This window comes from Glycine soja, chromosome 7 (genome assembly GCF_004193775.1).
Source record: "Glycine soja cultivar W05 chromosome 7, ASM419377v2, whole genome shotgun sequence".
Classification (NCBI taxonomy): domain Eukaryota; kingdom Viridiplantae; phylum Streptophyta; class Magnoliopsida; order Fabales; family Fabaceae; genus Glycine; species Glycine soja.
In genome coordinates, this window is record NC_041008.1 from 11,781,886 (window position 1) to 11,803,715 (window position 21,830).

A 21,830-nucleotide genomic window follows, 5' to 3' on the forward strand; every position below is an offset into this window, starting at 1 on the left:
AATTAGTATTAATGTACTAAAACACTTGATTATTGTGGTTTCTTATGTTTGCATTGTTATGAAGTAGAATATTAAAAGAAAATATTTTACAGTCTACATAACAAGTAGGTATATATCGAATTATAGTATAAAGTAACAACATGTTTTCCACAAATCTGCCTTGTGCAAATTTTTTTGTCCCTCTTCTGCAAGTGATAATTCAACAAAACTATCTTCATATCTTTGGCTCCTTAGATGCACTTGACAGTAGGACATGTATGAATCATCAAAACACATCTTACATGAAAATAGTTATAGTACAAGCCACATAAACATTGTGCACCAAAGTGTAAGCAAAATTGCAGAACATGAATATGTTGCTAACATGATAGCTGAGCATTCACCCTCACCAAATCCAAACATTTGAGTAATTGTACCTGGAATAGTCATTACATGAACATTTTTTCAACTACATGTGTGTATTAGGTGATATTGGAAATAAACTGTTACATGTGGATGTGAACTAAATATGAAATTTGAGTGTATGCATACTGCCAATGCCAATAGATAGGTATATGTAGACAAAGTGTTAGAATACAATATTTATGAAAATGAAAGTGACTCAAATATTATGGATAGTCAAAATTTAATTAAGTAGCTATTTCAATTTTGTACTATTGGTTCTTAATGGAGGAGTCAATATAGAGGCCGTTACTTTTTTGCAATTCAAGAGGAGTTCCTTGCCTTGCCTATAAAAGGCCTGTGAACCCTGTGATACTCCATTTGATTCACACTTTAGAAAAACAACAAAGGCATGAATCATTCTCTCTATTTTCTATACACTCTTTTGTTCAAAGTTTTAGGCGTTTGATACTTTGTTTGAGAGAAATTTGCGAGGAGCAAAACTTGATAGCTTTTAGGTGTTTGATACTTTGTCTGAGAGAAAGTTTTAGGTGTTTGATACTTTGTCTGAGAGAAAGTTTTAGGTGTTTGATACTTTTTATAAGAGGAGGTAGACTTTCGCTTTATTATTTTATTTATTCTTACTATTTATAGCTTTTATTTATTGTAAAGTTCATATTTGGTCTTGCTTTGTTCGAAACACTATAACCATGTTAGGATTCATTTATTTATTGTGATGCCTCTGCAAGCTATCTTTGCTAAAAACACAATAAATTGTACCAAGCACTAATGATAAACTCGATGAATATAAATTGGTATTCATAATAGAGATCCAACACAAGATGTTTGTAGGTAGAAGATATGAACTTTTTATTCTTCGAAGTGTATATATTATTTATCCTTCTCATTCAGTTTCTAAATAACTCAATCAACTTATGAAGTGAGTCTCAAGCTTTCTTATTCAGACTGGCATAAAAATAAAATGACTTTTGAAAGATTCTCAAAGTGACAAAGAATGAACAAGTGTTGCTTCTATGTGGACATTAAATTTCCATTATATGAACAAGTTCTAGTGAAATGCCTTTGCAGTCAGAACAATTGTTTTTGAGCCTGTGGTGTTGCTGGCACCAGTGGAGTCATGCTCAGCTGATTTATGTTATCTTTTTGTTTTGCTATGAATCTCTATCCAATGACATCTTTCAAAATTTTGGGATGTAACGAACAATTATTCTTGCCCTTTTCTTTCAGTTCATTTAGAAAAAGTAAAGAGTATGTGCTTCATAAATCATAGGTTACTACACAGTACACACTGTAAGTTATCTAAGGGAACACAATATCTCGTGTACGTGTCAAGGTGCGTGCTACACACTGTAAGTTATCCAAGAGAATTATTTGATAAAGATTACAGGAAACAACTAAATCCTAATGTTTAAGCATCATAAACAACTTACTCACGACTATTGCAGGTGGGAGGGCATATTGAAGCAGTAAAACAAACTGATACAATGGATCATGGTGGATCAAGTTGAAATGAGCTGCACCTTTAACAATGCCTATACCTATTGCTGGCAAGGCAAGAAATTTAACCATAATAATGCCAACAATAAGTGGAAGTTGTTGTCCTAATCCTTTTAAACCTGAAAAGTATCCAATTTATGCCCTTACATTCATTTTTAAATGTAACTACTATACTGAACTCAACCCAAGATATGAAAGGCAAAGTTGAAAATTTCATGTTATTGGTTGATAAATGATTACCCTTAACAAGATTTGCCCCAAGCAGTAAGACCATTGCTGGAACGCTTGCATCCCTGAAAACCAGGAAGAAGGGAAAATAAAGAGTACAACCAATTAACTTCATTGTATATTTTAATGTTTCCTTGATCACATAATAATTTCTTGTGGTAGAGGTCACTCACCCCAGCATGGTTATAGTGTCTTGAACCACATGGAAGAGAGCATTGTCAGCAACCAGTAGTTTTCGAAATTGAGGGACAACACCAATTGTCAAACCCATAATCTGCATACACACAATTAAAAGGAAGTGTCATTGCTGAGAGGAATTAACAATGTTTCAACAGAGTAACTTCCTTTCTTTGCCACACTACCCCTTTCCCATTGTCATAAGTGGCACAAGGATAAGTTGGTTCTGGTCTTTCTAACATTCTTATATCAAGATTATAATGCCTGTCTTAAGGATCAAACTTAAACAATTTAATTGCTGAAGGTTTTACAAAGGAGGCATTGGTCTAAAACATCTATTGATTCAAGTAAAAAGGAGCTTGATTCCACCCAATTTGACTCAAATTAGTTAGGGTTCAAAGTGATTTCTAGATACCGAGGATCTACGACCAGAAAAAAAGGAGGCAATGATCTAACACTGACCCAAACATATTGTTGGGACTATGGGAAAGGGGAGTTTGTTAAGACACTTAGGATATTGATTAGTAAATTGGTATCATTTGTAAAATGAGCATTAGCTCTATGTGAAGTGGAAACCTTTGGAAGAGAGATTGCTCTACTTTTCATCCTATTCATTAATAATCGCTTTTTTCTTTCTCATTTCAATTCTTGGATCCTAACACATATCAAGACAAATGAGGCATTGTGCAGTCCTTCAAAGACTGAACTAATAAGACTTTAGGTGTTATACTCTGAATTGTAACTAATATATACCTTATCCTATACTTTATAAGATACCATCTACTTCAAATGAATTCCTTGAAAAAAAAATATTTGTAACAGAGAAATGCTAGCAAAACATTTTTTCTAGAGATACTGCTTATTATTGCTCAAATTCATTGAAAATCATAAAAAAATTATGAGTTTCACTTATTTAATATTTTATAGTTTTCAATAAATTTAAACCAACAAAAGAAAGGGTGTTGCTGCACTTATCTTGTAACTAATAGGAGAATTATGGACATACCGCTGCCATAGTTGAAGGAGCAATTAGTGTCTTCATGTTGTTGATCTTGTGAGCTAATATTTTCATAATGTTTAGCCTTTCTGGTACCTATGAAACTCTTGAAAAATGTAAGGCATTGCTTGTATCAAATCTAGAGGATATGAAATCATTTTATATTGCATTCCAATCCTATTATCCCTTTTACTTTTATCCCACTGGACAAAGCATTTTGCAAATAAGTTATGTTATGCCTAAAGCACCAATCTCTTTTTTATTCCATACAGTTTAACTCTTAGCCAAACAATATAAGTTTTCGGTAAATTAGAAAGTATCATCTTTTGCTGATAAAAAAAGTTAAAGTTAGAGATTATTTTGGTTTTAATGCATTCCAATTAATGAATTTGAGACTAAATTGATCAAATAGTCAGAAATGTTTTCTTAAAGAAATTATATTAGAAAAAGGCAACAACCTTTGCCTGTCCATTAGGCACTTTACATTCAAAATCAGGTTGATCCATGCCACCATTAGGCTTTGCTATATCCTCAGCCATGACTAATGCTCCACAAGGGCATTTTAAAAGGTTTTCTGGATCATTTTCTGTTGCAGACTTTGAATTTTCAGTGGTTTCATCAACTTTGACTTCATTGGAGATCTTGGGTGAATATATGCGGACAACATTGAATGTAATAGACCAAGCATAAGTGTAGCCTATCTGAAAAACCAGAAATACAGTGAAATTTTTTAAACAATTCAGAAACCACAACATCATTATGTGATATGATGTACTTATTTAAGTAACTAAATTCCAAATAGTTGTAAGTGTCATACAGCCATTGATAGAGAAGCATATGCCAGTCCATTTTTGTGGCAAACAACCTCATCTCCAAAAGGACTGTTTTTGTCTTTACAGATAGTTGGAACTACAATAAGAGGCAAACTGGCCAGATTTCCTACAAACATCAAACACCATATGATCATATATACACACATATAGCGCTTAGAGAGTGAAATGAGTTAATTTTATTCATACAACAATACATGGATGGTTAAAATTTATTATACTCAAATCTAATCTTAACTGTCTATTGTGATTATGAGTTTAATTTCTATGCTTTATCTGTGTCACTACTAGAAAAAAAAACCATTTTATGGCGCCGGAACAATGACGATTGTACCAAAATCGTTTTTAACAAATGGGTGGTGGCAATTTTGTAAATATTAGACACGTTAACGATAGTTTTATGTAAAATTGTCGTAAACACTTTCAAAATGATGACGATTTTGGTCAAAATCATCATAGATAGGTCGCCTTTAAAGATGGGTTTGGATAATCGTCGTTGTATTCAATGTAAATTAAAAAGCCCAAGTGTCGCGTTCACTTGAGCGTGCTCCTCCTTGGGTTTTTTTCAATTCCAAATCTTTCATCCTCTGCAACTAAACCATGTTGCTTAGGCCATATGCTAGAAATGAGGTTCGTTGCAACCGTTACAAGGTTGTCGTTGATGCCGACGAGGGTCTCAGAACAGAGAGGTCACTAGCCTTACTTGACTGTGACCATACCCCTTCTCTTTCAAAGCTAAGGGCGTTGTCTCCAACTCCGACGAGGACATGTCAACAACAACGACTATGTCATCAAGCACAAGGTCAATGATGACTTTGACGCCTTCATAACTTTTATGGTTTGAACCTTGGTAACAGTGTTTCTTTCAAAGCCGAAGACAAAATCGTCGGAGTTGAAGACAGGTTTGGGGGAAGGAACGCTTTGGGAATATTGTAGAAGCAAATATGATATGAAGTTTTGGTGATGCCAAAGATAAGCACTTCTCAAGTTTGATCCAAGTCAAGAACTCAAAAATTCAAAAAAAAAATGATGAACTTAGTTCCTAGAATCTTAGAAAGCATTCCTTAATTGATGAAGCATAGGTTTGGCCAAAGGATATTTCACATTTTTTTTGTGATTTCAAATATATGATATTTTCTCTCTGGTAATCGATTACCAGTGGCCAAATTGATTTACGAAACAGTTTTACAAATTTCGAATTTGATTTTAAAAGGTTGTAATCGATTACACACAGTATGTAATCGATTACCAAAAGTTGAAACTGTTTTTAACAGCTTTTAGAAATTTGAATTCAAATTTTAAAGTTTGTAATTAATTACAGCTTTTGTATAATCGATTACCAGACACAAAAATTCAAATTTCAAGTCTGAAGAGTCATAACTCTTCATAAACTAACTGTGTAATCGATTACCACTTTCATGTAATCGATTACCAGTAAGGAATTTTCGAAAATAACTCCCAAGGGTCACAACTGTTCAAGAAGTTTTTGAATGGTCATCAAAGGCCTATAAATAGGTGACTTGGGACATGAAATTCTTTAGAGTTTTTCTGAACAACATTGTCTTATCCTCTCAAAACCAAATTGTCTTATAACTCTCAAAATATTCCTTGGCCAAAACACTAGCAAATTCAATAAGGAATCTTGAACGATCTTTCATTGTAATATTCTTCTCTTAAAGAGAGAATTCTTCTTCTTCTTATTCAAAGAAATCTATTTAAGAGACCGAAGGTCTCTTAAGTTGTAAGGTTATCTAAACACAAGGGAAGGGTTGTCCTTGTGTGGTTCAGACTTTGTAAATCTTAAGCGGATTGCTTGGGAACTGGACGTAGGCTTCAAAGCGATAACGTCTTAGTCTCCGTTCCACATCGCTTCCAACAAACCTCTCTTATAATCTACACTCAGGTAATTTATTTGTTTACTATTGATTTCAAATTCCACTATTGAATGATTCCAATTGGAATGAATAAAATTAGCTTTGATTCTGGATTATGGATGAGTTTAGTTTCAGTGCTATTATTGATTTCAAATTCCATTATAATTCCAATTGAAATGAATAAGAATAGCTTTGATTCTCGGAATAGTGATGACTGAGTTATTATTCACACATTGTTTGTCAAGGCATCCATCAAAATGAACATTGATATTGCATCATTTGGATTCTTCAATGAAATTTTTTCTTTCCTATGTCAATGTATTCCAGATTCAACAAAATTGTATTAGCTATGGTGTTTGTATGGGAAAGTACTTTTATGGGACGTGTAAGCTCTTTGATGATGAAGTAAGTTATAGGTCCTAAAACTATTTCTTTTTCTTTTTCGTGTTTTATACTTTTATTTTATTCAATATATATGTGATATGAGCGCATAAGTCAGTGTATATTCTCTCTACTATATGGGGAAGTAGTTTGGTGATGGAAATTACATTAATTATAAGAACTGATGAACCATCATGATTACCATTTTGTAGCATGTTTTGTAAACATAGAATGTGTTTGATTATAAGACACTATTATTTATTTTATCTATTGTAGGTATCTAAGCAGCAGTATCATTACAGTGGATGTGGAATTTGCAGGTATATGAACTGCTAATTAGTCAATTTAACTTGTCTCAAATATCTTAAAGTCACACTTTCCTTGTGCATGTTGTTTATATAGTTTGACTCTTTTGTGTACTTTGCTTTCTTCCTGTCCTATATGTTTTTAATGAATACAAAATATCAAGGTTTTAAAACCATTTACCTATTGATCATGCTTTCAAGATTTCTTTGCAGATGTTGTTGCTACTCAAATCAGCTAAAAAACAGTCGAACTTGCGTGGATGGAGCAATGCATCACGATTTCCCCATTTGTTTAGAGGTAACATTATACAAATTTCCTATTTCAACATTGTGACTATTACTAAGTTGTTGAATTGTTGAAATTGACATAAGTGACACTGCGATTATTAATTACCAAATTGATTACAATATTTGTTTGACGTGTTAACATTTTTTTAATTTTTTTTAAAAAAGATATTCTAAGACGGTTTTGTCTGAAAAACCATCTTAGAAACATGACACTATAAGACGATTTTGACTAAAAACCATCTTAGAAACGCCACATTCTAAGACGGTTTTATTTTAAAACCATCTTAGAAATATCCCAAACTAAGATGGTTGGATAACTGTTGTGGAAAGTGAACACTTTCCATGACGGTGGCTTCAAAGATGGTTCTGAAATCGTTGTTGAATGTGTCTTGGAATCAACGTTGAAAGCCTTTGTTCTGGTAGTGTGTAAAAAATATTATACTAACAATCAATAAAAAATAACTAAAAATATCATTAATATGACTTTTAAGATACTTGTTGGTTCCAATATGATCATGAACATTCAACAAGATTTAGTTCTATGCTTGATAGGGTTTAGGGTTTAGTTCTATGCTTTCTTAGTAATTTCTATTTCCTTCTACTTTGAACTTTGATCTTGGTAGGGACTTTGTGAACACATCAACAGGATTGTTTTCAGAAGCAATTTTGACAACCCTAACTTCTTCAAATTTAACCACATCTCTTCTGAAGTGAAGCCTAATATCAATATGCTTCGTCCTCACATGGTAAACTTGATGGCTTGCAAGGTGTATAGCACTTTGGCTGTTATAGTGAATTGACACACAAATTTGTGCAATTCATAGTTCACTAATCATCCCTTTTAACCATAGACCTTCCTTCACTCCTTTTGCACGTGCAATATACTCTGATTCAATTTTAGTTGAGGATAGAGCTACCACAAGTTGTAAGTTTGCTTTCCAGTAGGTAGAAGTCCCAAAAAGTGTAAACACATACCTAACTAAGGATTTCCTAGTATCCATATTCCTTGCATAGTTTGCATTAACATACCCCACAATAGCAAATCCACCTTGGGTTTTCCTTTTGTACTTCATACTAGATTCTAGGGATTCATTCACATAACTCAACACCCTTCAAAGCCTCCTAATGAGCTTGACTTGGATCTTCCATAAACTTACTCACAATGCTAATAGCATGGGCCAAGTTTGGTTTGTTGTAGACCATATCATACACGATGCTTACTACTTTACTAGCATATGGAATATAATCCACCTTCCTCCTTTCCTCTTAACTATTAGGAACTTGCGTAATTGAGATTAGTGTGATGGTCCAATGGTCTGCTTACAAGTTTAGATTGATGCATCCTAAACCTTTCCACCACCTAGGTTTAGATTGATGCAAATTTGTTAAAGAAGTTTAATATTATATTATAAATTATTGATTCTCATATTAATCTTCTAGCTTTTGAATAATATAAATTTTATATCTAATTATATCATTAGTTATTTAAATTTTCATGATTATTTTTCCTTTGCATACAATCACAATATTTTATTTGACATACTGAATCATAATATTTTTAGGAACATGACTTGATGTGATATTATGCTCAAGATTCCCGTTTAAAAATTATTTTTGTTTACTTTTTATGTTTTTTTCTTTATAAAAATTAGGACTTATTTTATACATCAATTATAGGTGATTGTTCAATTGCTTTGCTCTCACATGATATTAAATTAACAATGACTTTCTCTATTAATAAGCAATAAATTCAATTTTAAAATTGTAGATAATTTTAGCATTTTTGCACATCCTATTATAAATTATCATGGCAAGCAACTACTAACCTATTACATGAATGTTGTTGAATATTTGAATTTGCATGATAGTCAACAACTATCTATGAAATTTGATAAAAAGAAAAAAAAACTTAGATAATAACAAGTGAATGAAAGTGAGGCCTAAGGCAATGACCTTAATGGCCATGCCTTATCCACGACCTTGCCACCACCTTCTTCAAGTAGCACTATTGAGATAAAAATAATTCTCCCTTCATATGATCTCTAACAATATTCATCCCAAGAATCCTCCTTGCAGTACCAAGATCCTTTATCCCAAATTCCTAACCTTTCCTTGATCATACAGATCCCATCCTTGCTTGATCTAGCTATAAGAATATAATCTACAAATAAAAGTAAGAAAAGTACACATTGTTCTTCTATTCTAAAATATGGACACAACTATCATAACTACTCCTTAGAAAACTCACCCTTAGAAGAAAGCCATCAAACTTCTTGTACCACTGAAGCGGGCTTTATTTCAGGCTATATAATGATTTCCTCAAGAGACATACCTTCGTCTAGTCTTTTGTGAACCCCTCAGGTTGTCTCATATAGATGGTCTCCTTAAGGTTTCCATGTAAGAAAGTTGTCTTGACATCCAATTGTTGCAACTCCAAATCATATTGATTCACAATTGCCATCAAGATTCTTATAAAATAATGTTTTACCACATGTGAGAAAATTTCATTGCAATTAATCCCCTCCACTTGTGTAAAACCTTTAGCCATAAGTCTTGCCTTGTACCTTATCTTCTTCACACTTGGAATGCCTTCCTTTTTCTTGAAGACTCACTTGCATCCAACTACCCTCTGATTTTTAGGTAGTATCACAAGTTTTCAAGTCTGATTTTTTTTATCCAAGGACTCCATTTCTTCATTCGTAGCTTGTAATCAATATTGACTTTCTTTTCCCTCCATAGCCTCCTTGAAGTTCCTCGATTCTGAGTCTTGGATTTCTTCAACCACAATAAGAGCATACCAAATGAGATCAACCTATCCATACCTCTTTGTAGTTTTTATTGTCCTTTTTTTCCCTATCCTTGGTTAGTTGATAGCTAGAGTTCGTTATGGTTCGGTTTATTCTTTCTATGTTTATTGTTGGTACCTAACCTACTTCATCTAATCTCTTAAGATGATAATATCTTAGATCATGGGTAGCAGACTCCACCTTAAACTAAGTTTTCTCTTTACTTACTTCCATACTTTTGCACATCATGCCTATTTGGGTTTCATTAAATGTGACATCCCTACTGATAAAGCATCTTGACTTTCCAGGATCTAGCTTCCACAACTTACAATAATCTATGACTTTGTCTACATATCCAATAGAGATACACTTCACAACCTAAGCCTCTAGTTAGTCTTGTTTGACATGAGCAAATGCCAAAAGCACCAAACACCCTCAAGTTGGAATAATCTATTGGTTTCCTACTCCTTACTTCCATAGGTGTCTTAAAGTAAAAAGTAGATGATGAACATCTATTTATCAGATACATTGCAGTATTTCCAACTTCACCCCAGAAACTCTAGGCAGGTCTGCTTCTAAAAGCATGCACCTCACTCATTCCAAAATGAACTTATTCATCCTTTCAGCCAAACCATTTTGTTGAGGAGTTCTTGCTATAGGTTTATGCCTCTTAATTTCCTATTTCTTACAAAATTCATTAAATTGTTATGAAACAAATTCCAGCCCATTGTGTGTCCTCAAAACTTTCAGTTTGGTTCCCTATTTATTTTCCACAAGTGTGTGCCACTCCTTGAACCTCTGAAACGTTTCAAACTAATTCTTCAAGTTGTAAATCCACACTCTTCTAGAGTAATAATAATGATGAGAAAATAGGAACCCCCTCCTTGAGTTGTCACCCTTAAAGGACCTCATAGGTTTGAATGAACATACTCAAAAGGCCTACTAGAAACATGCATACCTGTCCCAAACTTTAGTCTATGAGACTTCCCCAGTATACAATGGTCACAAAATTCTAATTTATCTACTTTACCACAATTCAACAAGTTTTGTTTCTTCAGTTCAACTAACATGCCCTAGTTTATGATGCCATAATTTAGCCTTGTCCTATAACGTCTAACTAGCTATGGATGCATAAGCAATAATAGTTGAGCCATGATAAATATACATACCATTTCTTTTAACATCCTTAGCAACAATTAAGGCTCCATTTGAAATCTTAATCAGACCACGTTCAATTTTGGTTATGTAACCTAAAATATAAAAAATGCTTATAGACAAAAGATTCCCTTTTAAGCCCAGGAACAAACCTTACATTTTGCAACAACATTTCCCAGTTATCAAACATTTTTAGTTTGACAATACTCATGCCTTGCACTCTGCTTGATTTGTTGTTCCCAACGAGTACTCCTCCTCCTTCCTTTAGTTCTAAGGTCTAAAAAACCCTTTATAGGACACATGGTATGTACATCCTGAATCCGTGACCCAATTCCTCTGTGTTTCTAAAGTTGATGTCACCAAGACTTCTACACTCATAACTGTCTAAAGCAACTGCAACATCTATATAAGTCTAAGAATCCCAAGGCTTCTTACTTCCTTTCTCTAGACAATCTTTCTTAAAATGACCAATTTTATGACAGTTGAAGCACTTTAGCTTCAAATTACTTTTTGATTTTGATATGGATTTCTTCCCCTTTGGTTATTTTGTTACCACTCCTTTCTCTTGAGATGTTCAAGCCATCCCCCATTTGACTCTTGGATCCTTTGGAGCTCCTTAGTTCGAATTAAGTTTTGAACCTCTTCCAGAGTAATGGTATGATCTTTTTTGTATAGAAAGACATCCTTGAAATGCTAAAAGGACTTTGGCAAAACATTGAGAAGAAGAAAGGCCTTTTTCTTATCATAAAGTTTACTTCCTCCAAGTCATCAAGAATCTTGTTAAAATCTGCAAGTTGCTCTATTATGGATCTTGATTTTGTCATCTTGAAAAAATACAATTGTTGCTTTAAACAAAGCTTGCTTGCCAAACTCTTTGTCATATACAAAGATTCCAGGTTAGCCCACATAGCAGTGACGGTCTTCACTAAGACACAAGATTATGGCTCTTCTTACCTTGTTGATCATGTCGTTCTTCTCCTTTTGTGATAAAGTGGTAGACATGTGTGTCTTTCCCTTCAAGGCTTCTGCACATCCTTGCTACACCAAGATGGCTTTCATATTGACACTCCATGGCCTAAAATTGTTGTTTCCAGAGAACTTCTCGATATCATACTTGCTACCCATGGTTCAACCTTCTTGTTTTCTTTCTTCCCATTGACAATGTTGCTTGTTGGTTCTAATTACCAATAAGTTGAAAGAAATAGAAACTGCCAAGAAAGCATAGAACTTAACCTAAACCAAAAACATTCAACAAGGAAGAAATGCAAAACCCAAAGGCAAGAATGTAAAACAAGAACACAATGCACTTATGTAGTTCAACTAATATAGCCTACATCCATGGAAATAGTAGCTCCACTATGAAACCAAAATCAAGATGAGATACAACAGAGAATCCCCTTGGTTCTTGTCCATTATATTCAAGAAGAACTTCTCTCAAGAACTTAAGTCTCACACTCATTGATCAATCATAGTGCCATTATCTTGATGATCACACCACACCTACAAAGGTCTCGATGACCTTTATTTATAGGGTCCAAGTCACTAAGACTTCACAACATAAAACTAACCAAAAAAACACTTCAACAAACAACGCGTAATAGATCAATGAAACAAGTTATTCCATTTGTTTGAGCATTAGATTGTCCTAAGTCTGATCACAACAAACATCCTCATTAGACCAAACATTCATAAGATTAAAAAATAGATTTTGAGTCATAGACAACACTAGTTATTGTAAAAATCAAACAAACTTATAATACATGGTGATTTGTGATTAAATACAATAATCACGACAAAATATTATCCTACTAAGTGAGGTTTGTTAGAGATAGGGGGAGCAACATGAAGACTTAGCCTTAAAGCTTGAAAAAGTTTTATCTTTTACATGTCAAATTCTCTTGAGTTGCATTTGTATTGATTGTTGTATTTTGTGTTGCATCTTAGTCTCTATCATTTCATATGTGCATCAAGCATCATTATGTAAAAGTAAGAAGAAATGTTCTAAAGTTAAAAATTTTCTTCTGTGTTTAAACTTTCTATTTTAATCGATTACAAGCTTATCATAATCGATTGCACAAGTGTAAGAAGAAAAGTTCTAAAGTTAGAAAATTTCTTCTGTGTTTAAAACTCTCTATTTTAATCGATTACAAGATTATCATAATCGATTACACAAGTGTTTGTAGCTTGCAAAGAAGTCTCTCGTATCGATTATAAGGTAATCGTAATTAATTACACAGTTCTTTTTTAGACAATGAATAATTTTTCAGGAGTCTCTGCTTTAATCGATTACTAGGAGATATAATTAAATACTTCTCTATTAAAAGTGTTTCAGAAGTGATCAAGAACACTTTAATAGATTACATCAAGAATCTAATCGATTACATTGTTCTTGAAAGTTTTCTAGTTTTTGGGAAGAACACTTTAACCGATTGAAATGGTAATATAATCAATTATTTCTTCGAAGTAATCTATTACATTGTATATTTAATCGATTACAAGCAATTATAATTGTTTTCTCTAAAAATAGTCACCTCGTGTTCTCACTTTTAACAACTTATGAATGAGCTAGAATTACAAGCTGATATTAGTAAAACAAAGAAGAGATGAAAAGTTCTTAGAAACAGTGTGACTCACAACTTCTAATATTTGATTATGAAGATCATATTGTGAAAAAGTGAGTTGTGAATTTCTCTTGAGTTCAAGAAGGCACTCATTCATTCAAGCAAGGGTCTTGCATATGGTTGATCAGGTTGTGTCTTTCTTTGACTCTACTTTTCGTGTGGTTTACACATTATTAGTATATGCATGAATTTCGAAAGGCACGCTGAATAAGTTTTTCTAGTTTGGGCTAATGGTAGGTTTCTCTTAGGCTCTTATTCACAGAGGACCCTAGGGTTGAGTACTTTAGTCTTTTTTTCTGGGGTAGGAACTGAGATTACTTATAAGAATTATATATGCATTGTAAAAATATATTTCGGGTTGGATTAGATAACTAAATTAGCTTATCCAAAGATAAAGAGTGAACCAGCATAAAAATGGGTGTACTTCTTCTCTTGATTTTCTTATTCTAGTCTTGATTTCAAGGTCGGCTATATAAATCAAATGATGCCATTCAACATGATTAAAAACCAAAGGTCCAATAATATTATTTACCTTGACATCTTCCTTAATGACTTCTGCCAAAGTTTTTTTAAAAAATTTGTTTCCATGTCCTTCTTTTCACATGACTAAAAATCATAGAATTTATTCATTTGACTTATCCTTTTTGTGATCTTTTTTGTATGTATCCAACCACATTAAATAATTTTTTATCATCTTCTTTTCAATTGGTGTTATACTAATATTTTCTCCTTGATAATCATTCTATATCTTATTTTTTATTGTATGATCACATCCATCTTAACATTTTCTTTTTTGCTACTCCCATCTTTCTCTCATGATTGTCCCTTTAAAGTTTAGCATTCACTCCTATATGGTATAACTAAACCTACAACAATATGATAAAACTTATTATTGAACTTAATAAGTATTTTGTGATTACAAATAACCAAATAACCCCTTTGATTCCTTTTTTCATTCTAGCCATCTTGCTTATATGCACTAACAGTGTTAAAATTCTTTACACCATCCGTACATACACAACTCACTCCATAAACAATTAAGATTAATTAAAGGGTTTTTTTAGGTTACTCCAACATTATATGACCAATTAAAAATATAAAAGGACTTATATGTTTAAATTTCTGTAATTTACTTATTTCTAAATGGGTTACATTTACTCATCTTACTCTCAACTAAAATTAGCTCTCTCACTTCATACATCGGATGGTGTTATATATCTATATAAATAAATAGATAGATAAATAAGATCCTTGAAGAAAAACTTTAAATCTTTAAATTAACCTGCCTGCAGCACAACACCCCAACACAAGGCCATGTAGATGATGAGGAACTCTAATAGTTTTAATAAGTATCCATCCAAGAACTGTCCCAGCAATATATGTTAAAAGAATACTTAACGGCATGAACCACCTACATAATTCAAGAAATCAAGCACCTCTTCCAAAACATTCAAATGGAGAAAATGTCAAGACAAAACATGGGAACGAAAATAGTGGAAAAGTATAAACTTACAGCATAACCATGCTCCTAAAGGTTAAGGTATTCGACATGCTGCTGTAAATTAGAGCCGGGGTGAAGACAAAATATACCATCTGTACAAAAAGATAAAAAAAAAATACTCATATGTCGTATTGTTAATTGTTAATTAGTTACAAAGTACTGTACCACATATTCCTCATCTACTCCTAAGGTTGTTCTTTAATTAGGAGGCAAGAATTAAATGTTGCAGTAGAGCAATAAATTTATTATTTGGTTTTGGCCATGCTACTCCAAACTCCACAGTAACATAGAAATCCCGGGAACATATGAAAGTATATATTTTCTTACGTTATCTATAAATAGAATTAAATGTTGCAACGGAGCAATAAATTTATTATTTGGTTTTGCCATCTTACTCCAAACTCCATAGTAACATAAAAATCCCAGGAACATATGCAAGTATATTTTCTCACCTTATCTCTAAATTTGTAAGCATATGTAGGAAAACCAAATGCTGCAATTGTTACATTTATATGATTTTAATCAAATTAAATAAGTAAATTTTATTAAGCTAGCTAGATTGTTTTGTGATACTTATTATTAATAAGTTTTAATGGAAGCCTTGCCTTCAAGGTCAGAAATAAAAATATATGGATATATTTGGGCAGCGTTCTTCACTTTTACCTCACACTCAAGGTAAGCCAACGAGAAAACTAGACACAGGCTTTTCTGAACAATTTAATTAACAATTGGTCTTTTCATACTCAAATTCGGCTAATTTTCTAATCTTTGTTTGGTATACAAGAAAGAAAATGAGGACAAAGAAAAAACTTTTAAATTTGAATTGGAGAGAAAGTAGAAGAAAATAATTATTTCGTGTTTTTTATTTCTATAAAATCTCATTTTTTTTCTTTTTGTTTTTCATACTTTTTTAATCAAGCCAAAAGAAAATATAACATTATTAGCATTTTTTCTCTTATCCAAATATACCATTAGAGGGAACCCTCACACACATTTATAGCATTAAAAATATTAAATTTTTATAGGGAAATTAATACACATAATACGTATATATAATGTTAAGAAATTAAATTAAATTTTGGCGGACACAATGTTTCTCAAAACATATGACATACCTGCTTATAAGGATACATTCAATCAAAAAAGAAAGAATAATTCTTTTTACTTTTGTTGTATTTTTAATAGTGCGCATTTTAATTATATCTAATTTGTTCTAACGTTGAATTTCTTTCCAAATTATTTTGTTAAAGGTAACACGCCAAACAAGGACGATGGCTTTTTTACATAAAAAAGAAGAAATTAAAAAAGAAAGAAAGAAACTTCTACCGTATGATATATTTCACCACATATATACCAAAATAATTTTGATTTTTTACCATGAGAAAATACATTACATAAAATATTAATTAGTAAATTGGAAAACAAAAATCTACAAACTAAAAGAGGAAGGAGTAAAATAATTAGCACTAGAAAATATATGTATAATTATTTATTTATTGTTAAAAACGGCAATGACTTGCTACTAACTAAGTTTGTAACTTTTGTTTGGAGTATGATATTTAATATTTGTGGGGATTAAGAAACCCAAACCAATGATACTTACAGCATTGAGGTGCTTCCTGGCATTCTCTCTGAGTATATTAAATCGATCATGTGCAAGGAATGCCCCAAGAGCAGTAATCAACAAAAGTTTCAGAATTGACATAAATGAAGCAATGTAAAGCTTCCAGAAATTCATATTGCGGATTCTGTCTATAATGTATTATGAAAATAGATGCACCTTCCTTCTAACACTACTCCAAATCAACTTCTAATCCTCATATATGTGAAGCAAGTTTCAAATAATTAAACATCAAATGAAATTAATATATAGGCTTTTGATCTTTCTCCTTTAATTAATTAGAAGCCGGTCATCTTGATTTTCGTCTTCTCAATAACCAATGATATCGGATTCAGAACACAATGGCTGTTGTGCAATAATTTGGGCCATTTGTTACTTTTTCAAAATGCGTTTAAATTAAAAATATGTCAAAATATTTTTAAGAAAAATATAAAAAAATAATAATTTTAGTGGTTTCTTATAAGCTAAAAACGACACATGCATTATAAAAAATAAAGGCTTATATCATTAAATTTTTTATTTTCAGAAATTGTCCTCATGTATTTTCTATTGTAATTACTTCTAATTATAGAATCATTTAAAGCCAATTTTGTTGACTAAAAAATATGGTCTTGGCTATTGAATTACATCAACCCTACAATACAGCTAATCGATAAGCGTAATGAAAAGAAACATAAAGAAAATCTTGGTATAAACTATTATCTTTACATGCTCACATCGACGACTATCGTTGGATGTATAAATATTAACAGAAATGCTATAAGAGCACTATTTAATGTTATTATACTAACAGGATTATAGAATCAAAATAACATGAGATTTCGTCAAATAATTTAAAAAATGAAAAATGTTAACTATGGTGACCCAATAATGGTAACTCACGCCATTAAAAATAGGAGGCTTATTTATAGAATCCCCTTCGAGAAATAAATAGTTTGATGAGGTCATTATTCTTGAAGCTTCTAAACTTTATACAAGAATGAAGCTCTGATACCACTTGTTAGACAAGTGGCCTCAGTATCATAAGAATGGGGGTTGAATTAAGATACCAAACTATCCCCAATTAAAATTTAACTCTCTTTTTAATTAATAGTGAAACCCTAATTATGAATTATTTCAAGAACAATTCAAAATAAACTTCTTTAAAGTGAAATATAAATTGTAATAAATAAAAGAAGTTTAAGGGAAGAAAGAATGCAAACTCAGTTTGTATACTGGTTCGGTTACGTCCAATCCCCAAGCAACCCGCTTAAGATTTCCACTATCTTCACTACTACAATAATGTTATTTTACGACATCACACTTACCACGGTTGAATTTCACACGTCGTAAAAATAATAGCGGTGGCATCATTGTAATTTTCTAAAAGTTGACAACAACGGTTATTGAAATAACCGCCTTTAATAAACAAGCAAGCTGATACATAGACGGTCTTATTATATTGACCGTCTTTGAATAATTAAAAAAAAAACAAATTTCGCGTCCGTTCATATTTCACGAAAAAATTTCGCGTTCGTTCTTCTTCTTTCTTCTCTCTTCTTCCCTTTACCCAATCCAATATCCAAAGCTCTCCACCTCCTCCAGCATCACCCTCCTCGCCTGCACCTTATGCGCCTTGCGAATGAACGCAAGCTCTTCTTGGTCCATGCTTGCCACGAGGCGGCCAATCGTGTAGCAGCATGAGGCGAAAAGGGAAAAAAGGAAGACCCTTTAGATTACGATTTTAACGTCGCCGTCGCCGCCGCGAACGGGTCAAAGCTCACTGTTATGAAGTCTCCGACGGACCGCGAGATCGAGGTCTGCTATGAGCTGGGCCACGAGCTGGGCTGCGGTGAGTTCGGGATAACCTACCTCTGTACGGACAAGGAGACGGGGGAGGAGCTGGGCTGCGGTTTCATGAGAGGCTCCGGGATGTCGTTGTTGATCTCGAATTGCTTCGCGTAGAACTCTTCCTCGGTGAGTCCCATTTCCCCCCTTTTCTTCTTGCGGTAGTTAGGGTTTAGCATTTTGAACGCTTCGATGGCTTCTTCACAATAATTATTTTTGGTTCTTGAATTCTTGATATATGATAGGAAACAAAGATAAATGATTTACTTAATTACTTTGCTGAGGCAGATAACTTGATTTGGCTTCAGAGAATAAATATAATTCATGAACTTGCAATGCTCTTGAAATTCATTCATTACCAGGAGAAGCAAAATATGGTGTTGAATATCAGTACATCTCATATATGTACTACTCGACAAGGTTAGCACATTATTGTGGCAATAATCCACTTCCCAGCTTCTAAAAATTTTATACATTGATGTTTCCTTTCTCATTTGCACTTTCTATGTTTTGGCACTCAATATGAACACTCATTTTGGTGTAGGATTACAAGCCAAATTTTATTGATTTGATGTTGCTTAGCGAAGTGACAATGCTAAAGGAACAAATAACAATGTCAACTAGCTACATCGATCCTTATTTTTCTCTAAGGGGTAATTTTTCTTTTTTATCTGCATCGTGAATGTTTCCTTTCAATTTGTTTTGCTACTATAATACTAAAATATTTTTCTGCTACTACGTGTTCAATTTGTGACATCGTACTTAAGAGTGTTATTCTTGTTTTTCCTGTAATGTGAGGCTTGATTTGTGATGTTTTGTTTTTGCTTTTTTTTGTTTTTGATGTTTTATTTTTCTCTAAGGGAACGAGTTGAATGCGAAGCAGATTAAGGAATACAGGCAGAAGGTTGAATTGGAGCTATCGAACATCTGTAATGATGTTATAAGAGTGATTGATGAGCACCTTATCCCTTTGGCTGCAGCTGGTGAATCCACTGTGTTTTACTATAAGATGTGAGGATTTGTGTCTCATTCTCTACCACATGTTTTGTTATGGTGTGATATATTTTTTATTTTTTATTTTGTGCAAGTGAATTAAGGGATGTTGAAATGTTTTGCTTGCAAGAAAGGAGATTATTATTGTTATCTTGCCGAATTTAAGTCAGGCAATGAGAAAAAGGAAGCTGCTGATCAGTCTATGAAAGCATATGAGGTGCATTTTATATTGTTTTAATGTTTTTGCATTATATATGATGTTTTAATATTAGAATCCACCAGAAAGAGTGGGTTGCTTCATCCTCCACATAAATATGTTTAATTTTACGTATTCTTTCTTGTCAATGCACATTAAGTTTGCAATTTTCTATAACATCTATTGATACTACTGCCAATTATTCTTTCAAAGTGAGTTGTTTTGTTTCTTGAATCAGTCTTGGAATAGCTTTTACTCAAAAGGAGTTTCCTCTTTGGAATACTTTATCCTTTCATCCCTTACCTAACCCAAATATGTTTTGGTTATTGCAATCTGCTACCACTGCAGCAGAGGCTGATTTACCTCCCACACATCCCATCCGATTGGGTCTAGCTTTAAATTTCTTAGTTTTCTATTATGAGATACTCCCCTGAAAGGTTTGTGGCTTTTAAAGCCTGACAAAACCCAAGTGCTCAGCTTCTCCTTGCACTATTTATTTAGCTTCTCACTTTTTCTCTCTCTCTCTCTCAAATAAGTGGTTGCTCACAAACTACTAAAGACCCATCAAAGAAGAAAGGTAAAGACCCATTAAAAGTTGGCAATTTTTTTTCTCAACCCAAATTTCTCATGTTTTTTGTTAATTAATTTTAATTTTTTGGTTAGGGGTGGTATGGGAAATGGGAATGGAGTAGAAGTCCGTGAATGGAGGGTGTGTGGGACCTGCGGGTAATCCCAGGAAAGAGAAAAGGAAGAGAGAGAAGACCTCAACATCACCATGTAATCTTTTTTTGTGCTTCCCTCTAGCTTATTTCATTTTTCTTTTCAAAACATTGAAGGATTTGAATTGTGGAGATCCCACATGATTGTATCACGAAAAAAGTGCAATATGCATTGGTCTCACCTTTCAATTTAAATAATTTGGGTCTGCTATATTATTGCTTTGAAGTTTCCATGCTTTGCTTGTCATAAATTTTCTCTCGCATTGATAATTACTACAACTATTTGGCAAATATATATTTGGCATTTCTGATTTATTTTTAATGTTTTGACAATTAACAAATTTTGTCTATAATTCATAATCTTAGTTTTTAAATCTTTTCCAATGCACACTATATGTTTTGGCAAATATATTTTGCTTTATGCAAATTGAGCTTTTTATTTATTTATTTCAGTTGAACAAGGCTGTTAGTGGACCAAGAAGCCCTGGAGTTATTGGTGAACGGGGATCAAGAGAAAGTGAGTAAGCAATTGTTTCAGCTAATTGATGTTGCTTATATGATTTATCACTTTTACTTGTACCTTAAAATTAATCAGATCTGGAAAAAAAATATTCATTTCACGTACCATCGTCAAAGAGTGACATACATAATTTTTAATTAATTAATTTTAAAAAATAAAGCTCAAATAGTTACAGTCAGAAAATTAACTTTATATTCTAATATAAAAACGCGTTTAACATATGAATATTAAAAGAATTTCATTTCAATTGGAAGTTTTATTTCAACTCTATTAATTTGAGGCAATATATATATTAACATGTAATTTGTAATTTAAGTCTGTATAAAACTTGATAAACGAAATGAACGTAATAGCTAAGTATTATAATATAATGACTATTGACTAGATTAAAAGTAGTTCTCAAAACTATTTGATAATATAATTACGTAATTAATTTACATGTGCTTTATTGATTCCAACTTTTTGGCTTATTTGGTTTATTTACATGTGCTTTAAAAGTAGTTCTTAATTTACAATGGTCAATTTGGTAGCAAATATGTCTAAATATTGATTCCAGCTAGAAAATAAACCACAGATTCATATTTAATCACATGTTATCAATATTTGAGGTAAACAATGTCTAGGAAACGTTATAATTATTATATTCATTTTTAATTTATTTATTTATTAAATAATGATGCTTCTAACAGCGTATAACATTTTGAAGGAAACTTAAATTTCTATTTTCTATTATGTTATATATATATATATATATATATATAATTTTTTAACAAATAATTACATGTTTGATTATGCATCCTGTAGATAGAATTTGCATTTGTATATTATTTTCTACATTTTTTCTGACATTTAATTATAAATTTTGGTTGGAAGATTGGAGCACCAAGTCCAGACTATTAGGCATAATCTTAA

General features: G+C 32.4%; 1 protein-coding gene across 2 annotated transcripts; it reads right to left on the bottom strand.

Moving 5' to 3' along the window:
- Positions 1–29: 29 nt before the first annotated feature.
- On the bottom strand, positions 30–16,989 carry LOC114418760 (protein PIN-LIKES 3-like). 2 transcript variants are annotated; one of them, XM_028384260.1, is made up of 10 exons: positions 16,646–16,986; positions 15,055–15,134; positions 14,828–14,952; positions 4,119–4,240; positions 3,760–4,002; positions 3,311–3,397; positions 2,301–2,401; positions 2,140–2,192; positions 1,833–2,018; positions 30–416 (listed from the first exon to the last, which is right to left on the bottom strand). In XM_028384260.1, the coding sequence occupies exons 1-10, from the start codon at positions 16,778–16,780 to the stop codon at positions 292–294; spliced, it is 1,257 nt and encodes a 418-aa protein (XP_028240061.1). In that variant the 5' UTR covers positions 16,781–16,986; the 3' UTR covers positions 30–291. The 2 variants fall into 2 exon arrangements, with proteins under 2 accessions (XP_028240061.1, XP_028240062.1); XM_028384261.1 differs by lacking the exon at positions 30–416 and having other exon boundaries at positions 1,599–2,018; positions 16,646–16,989.
- Between the last annotated feature and the right edge of the window lie 4,841 nt (positions 16,990–21,830).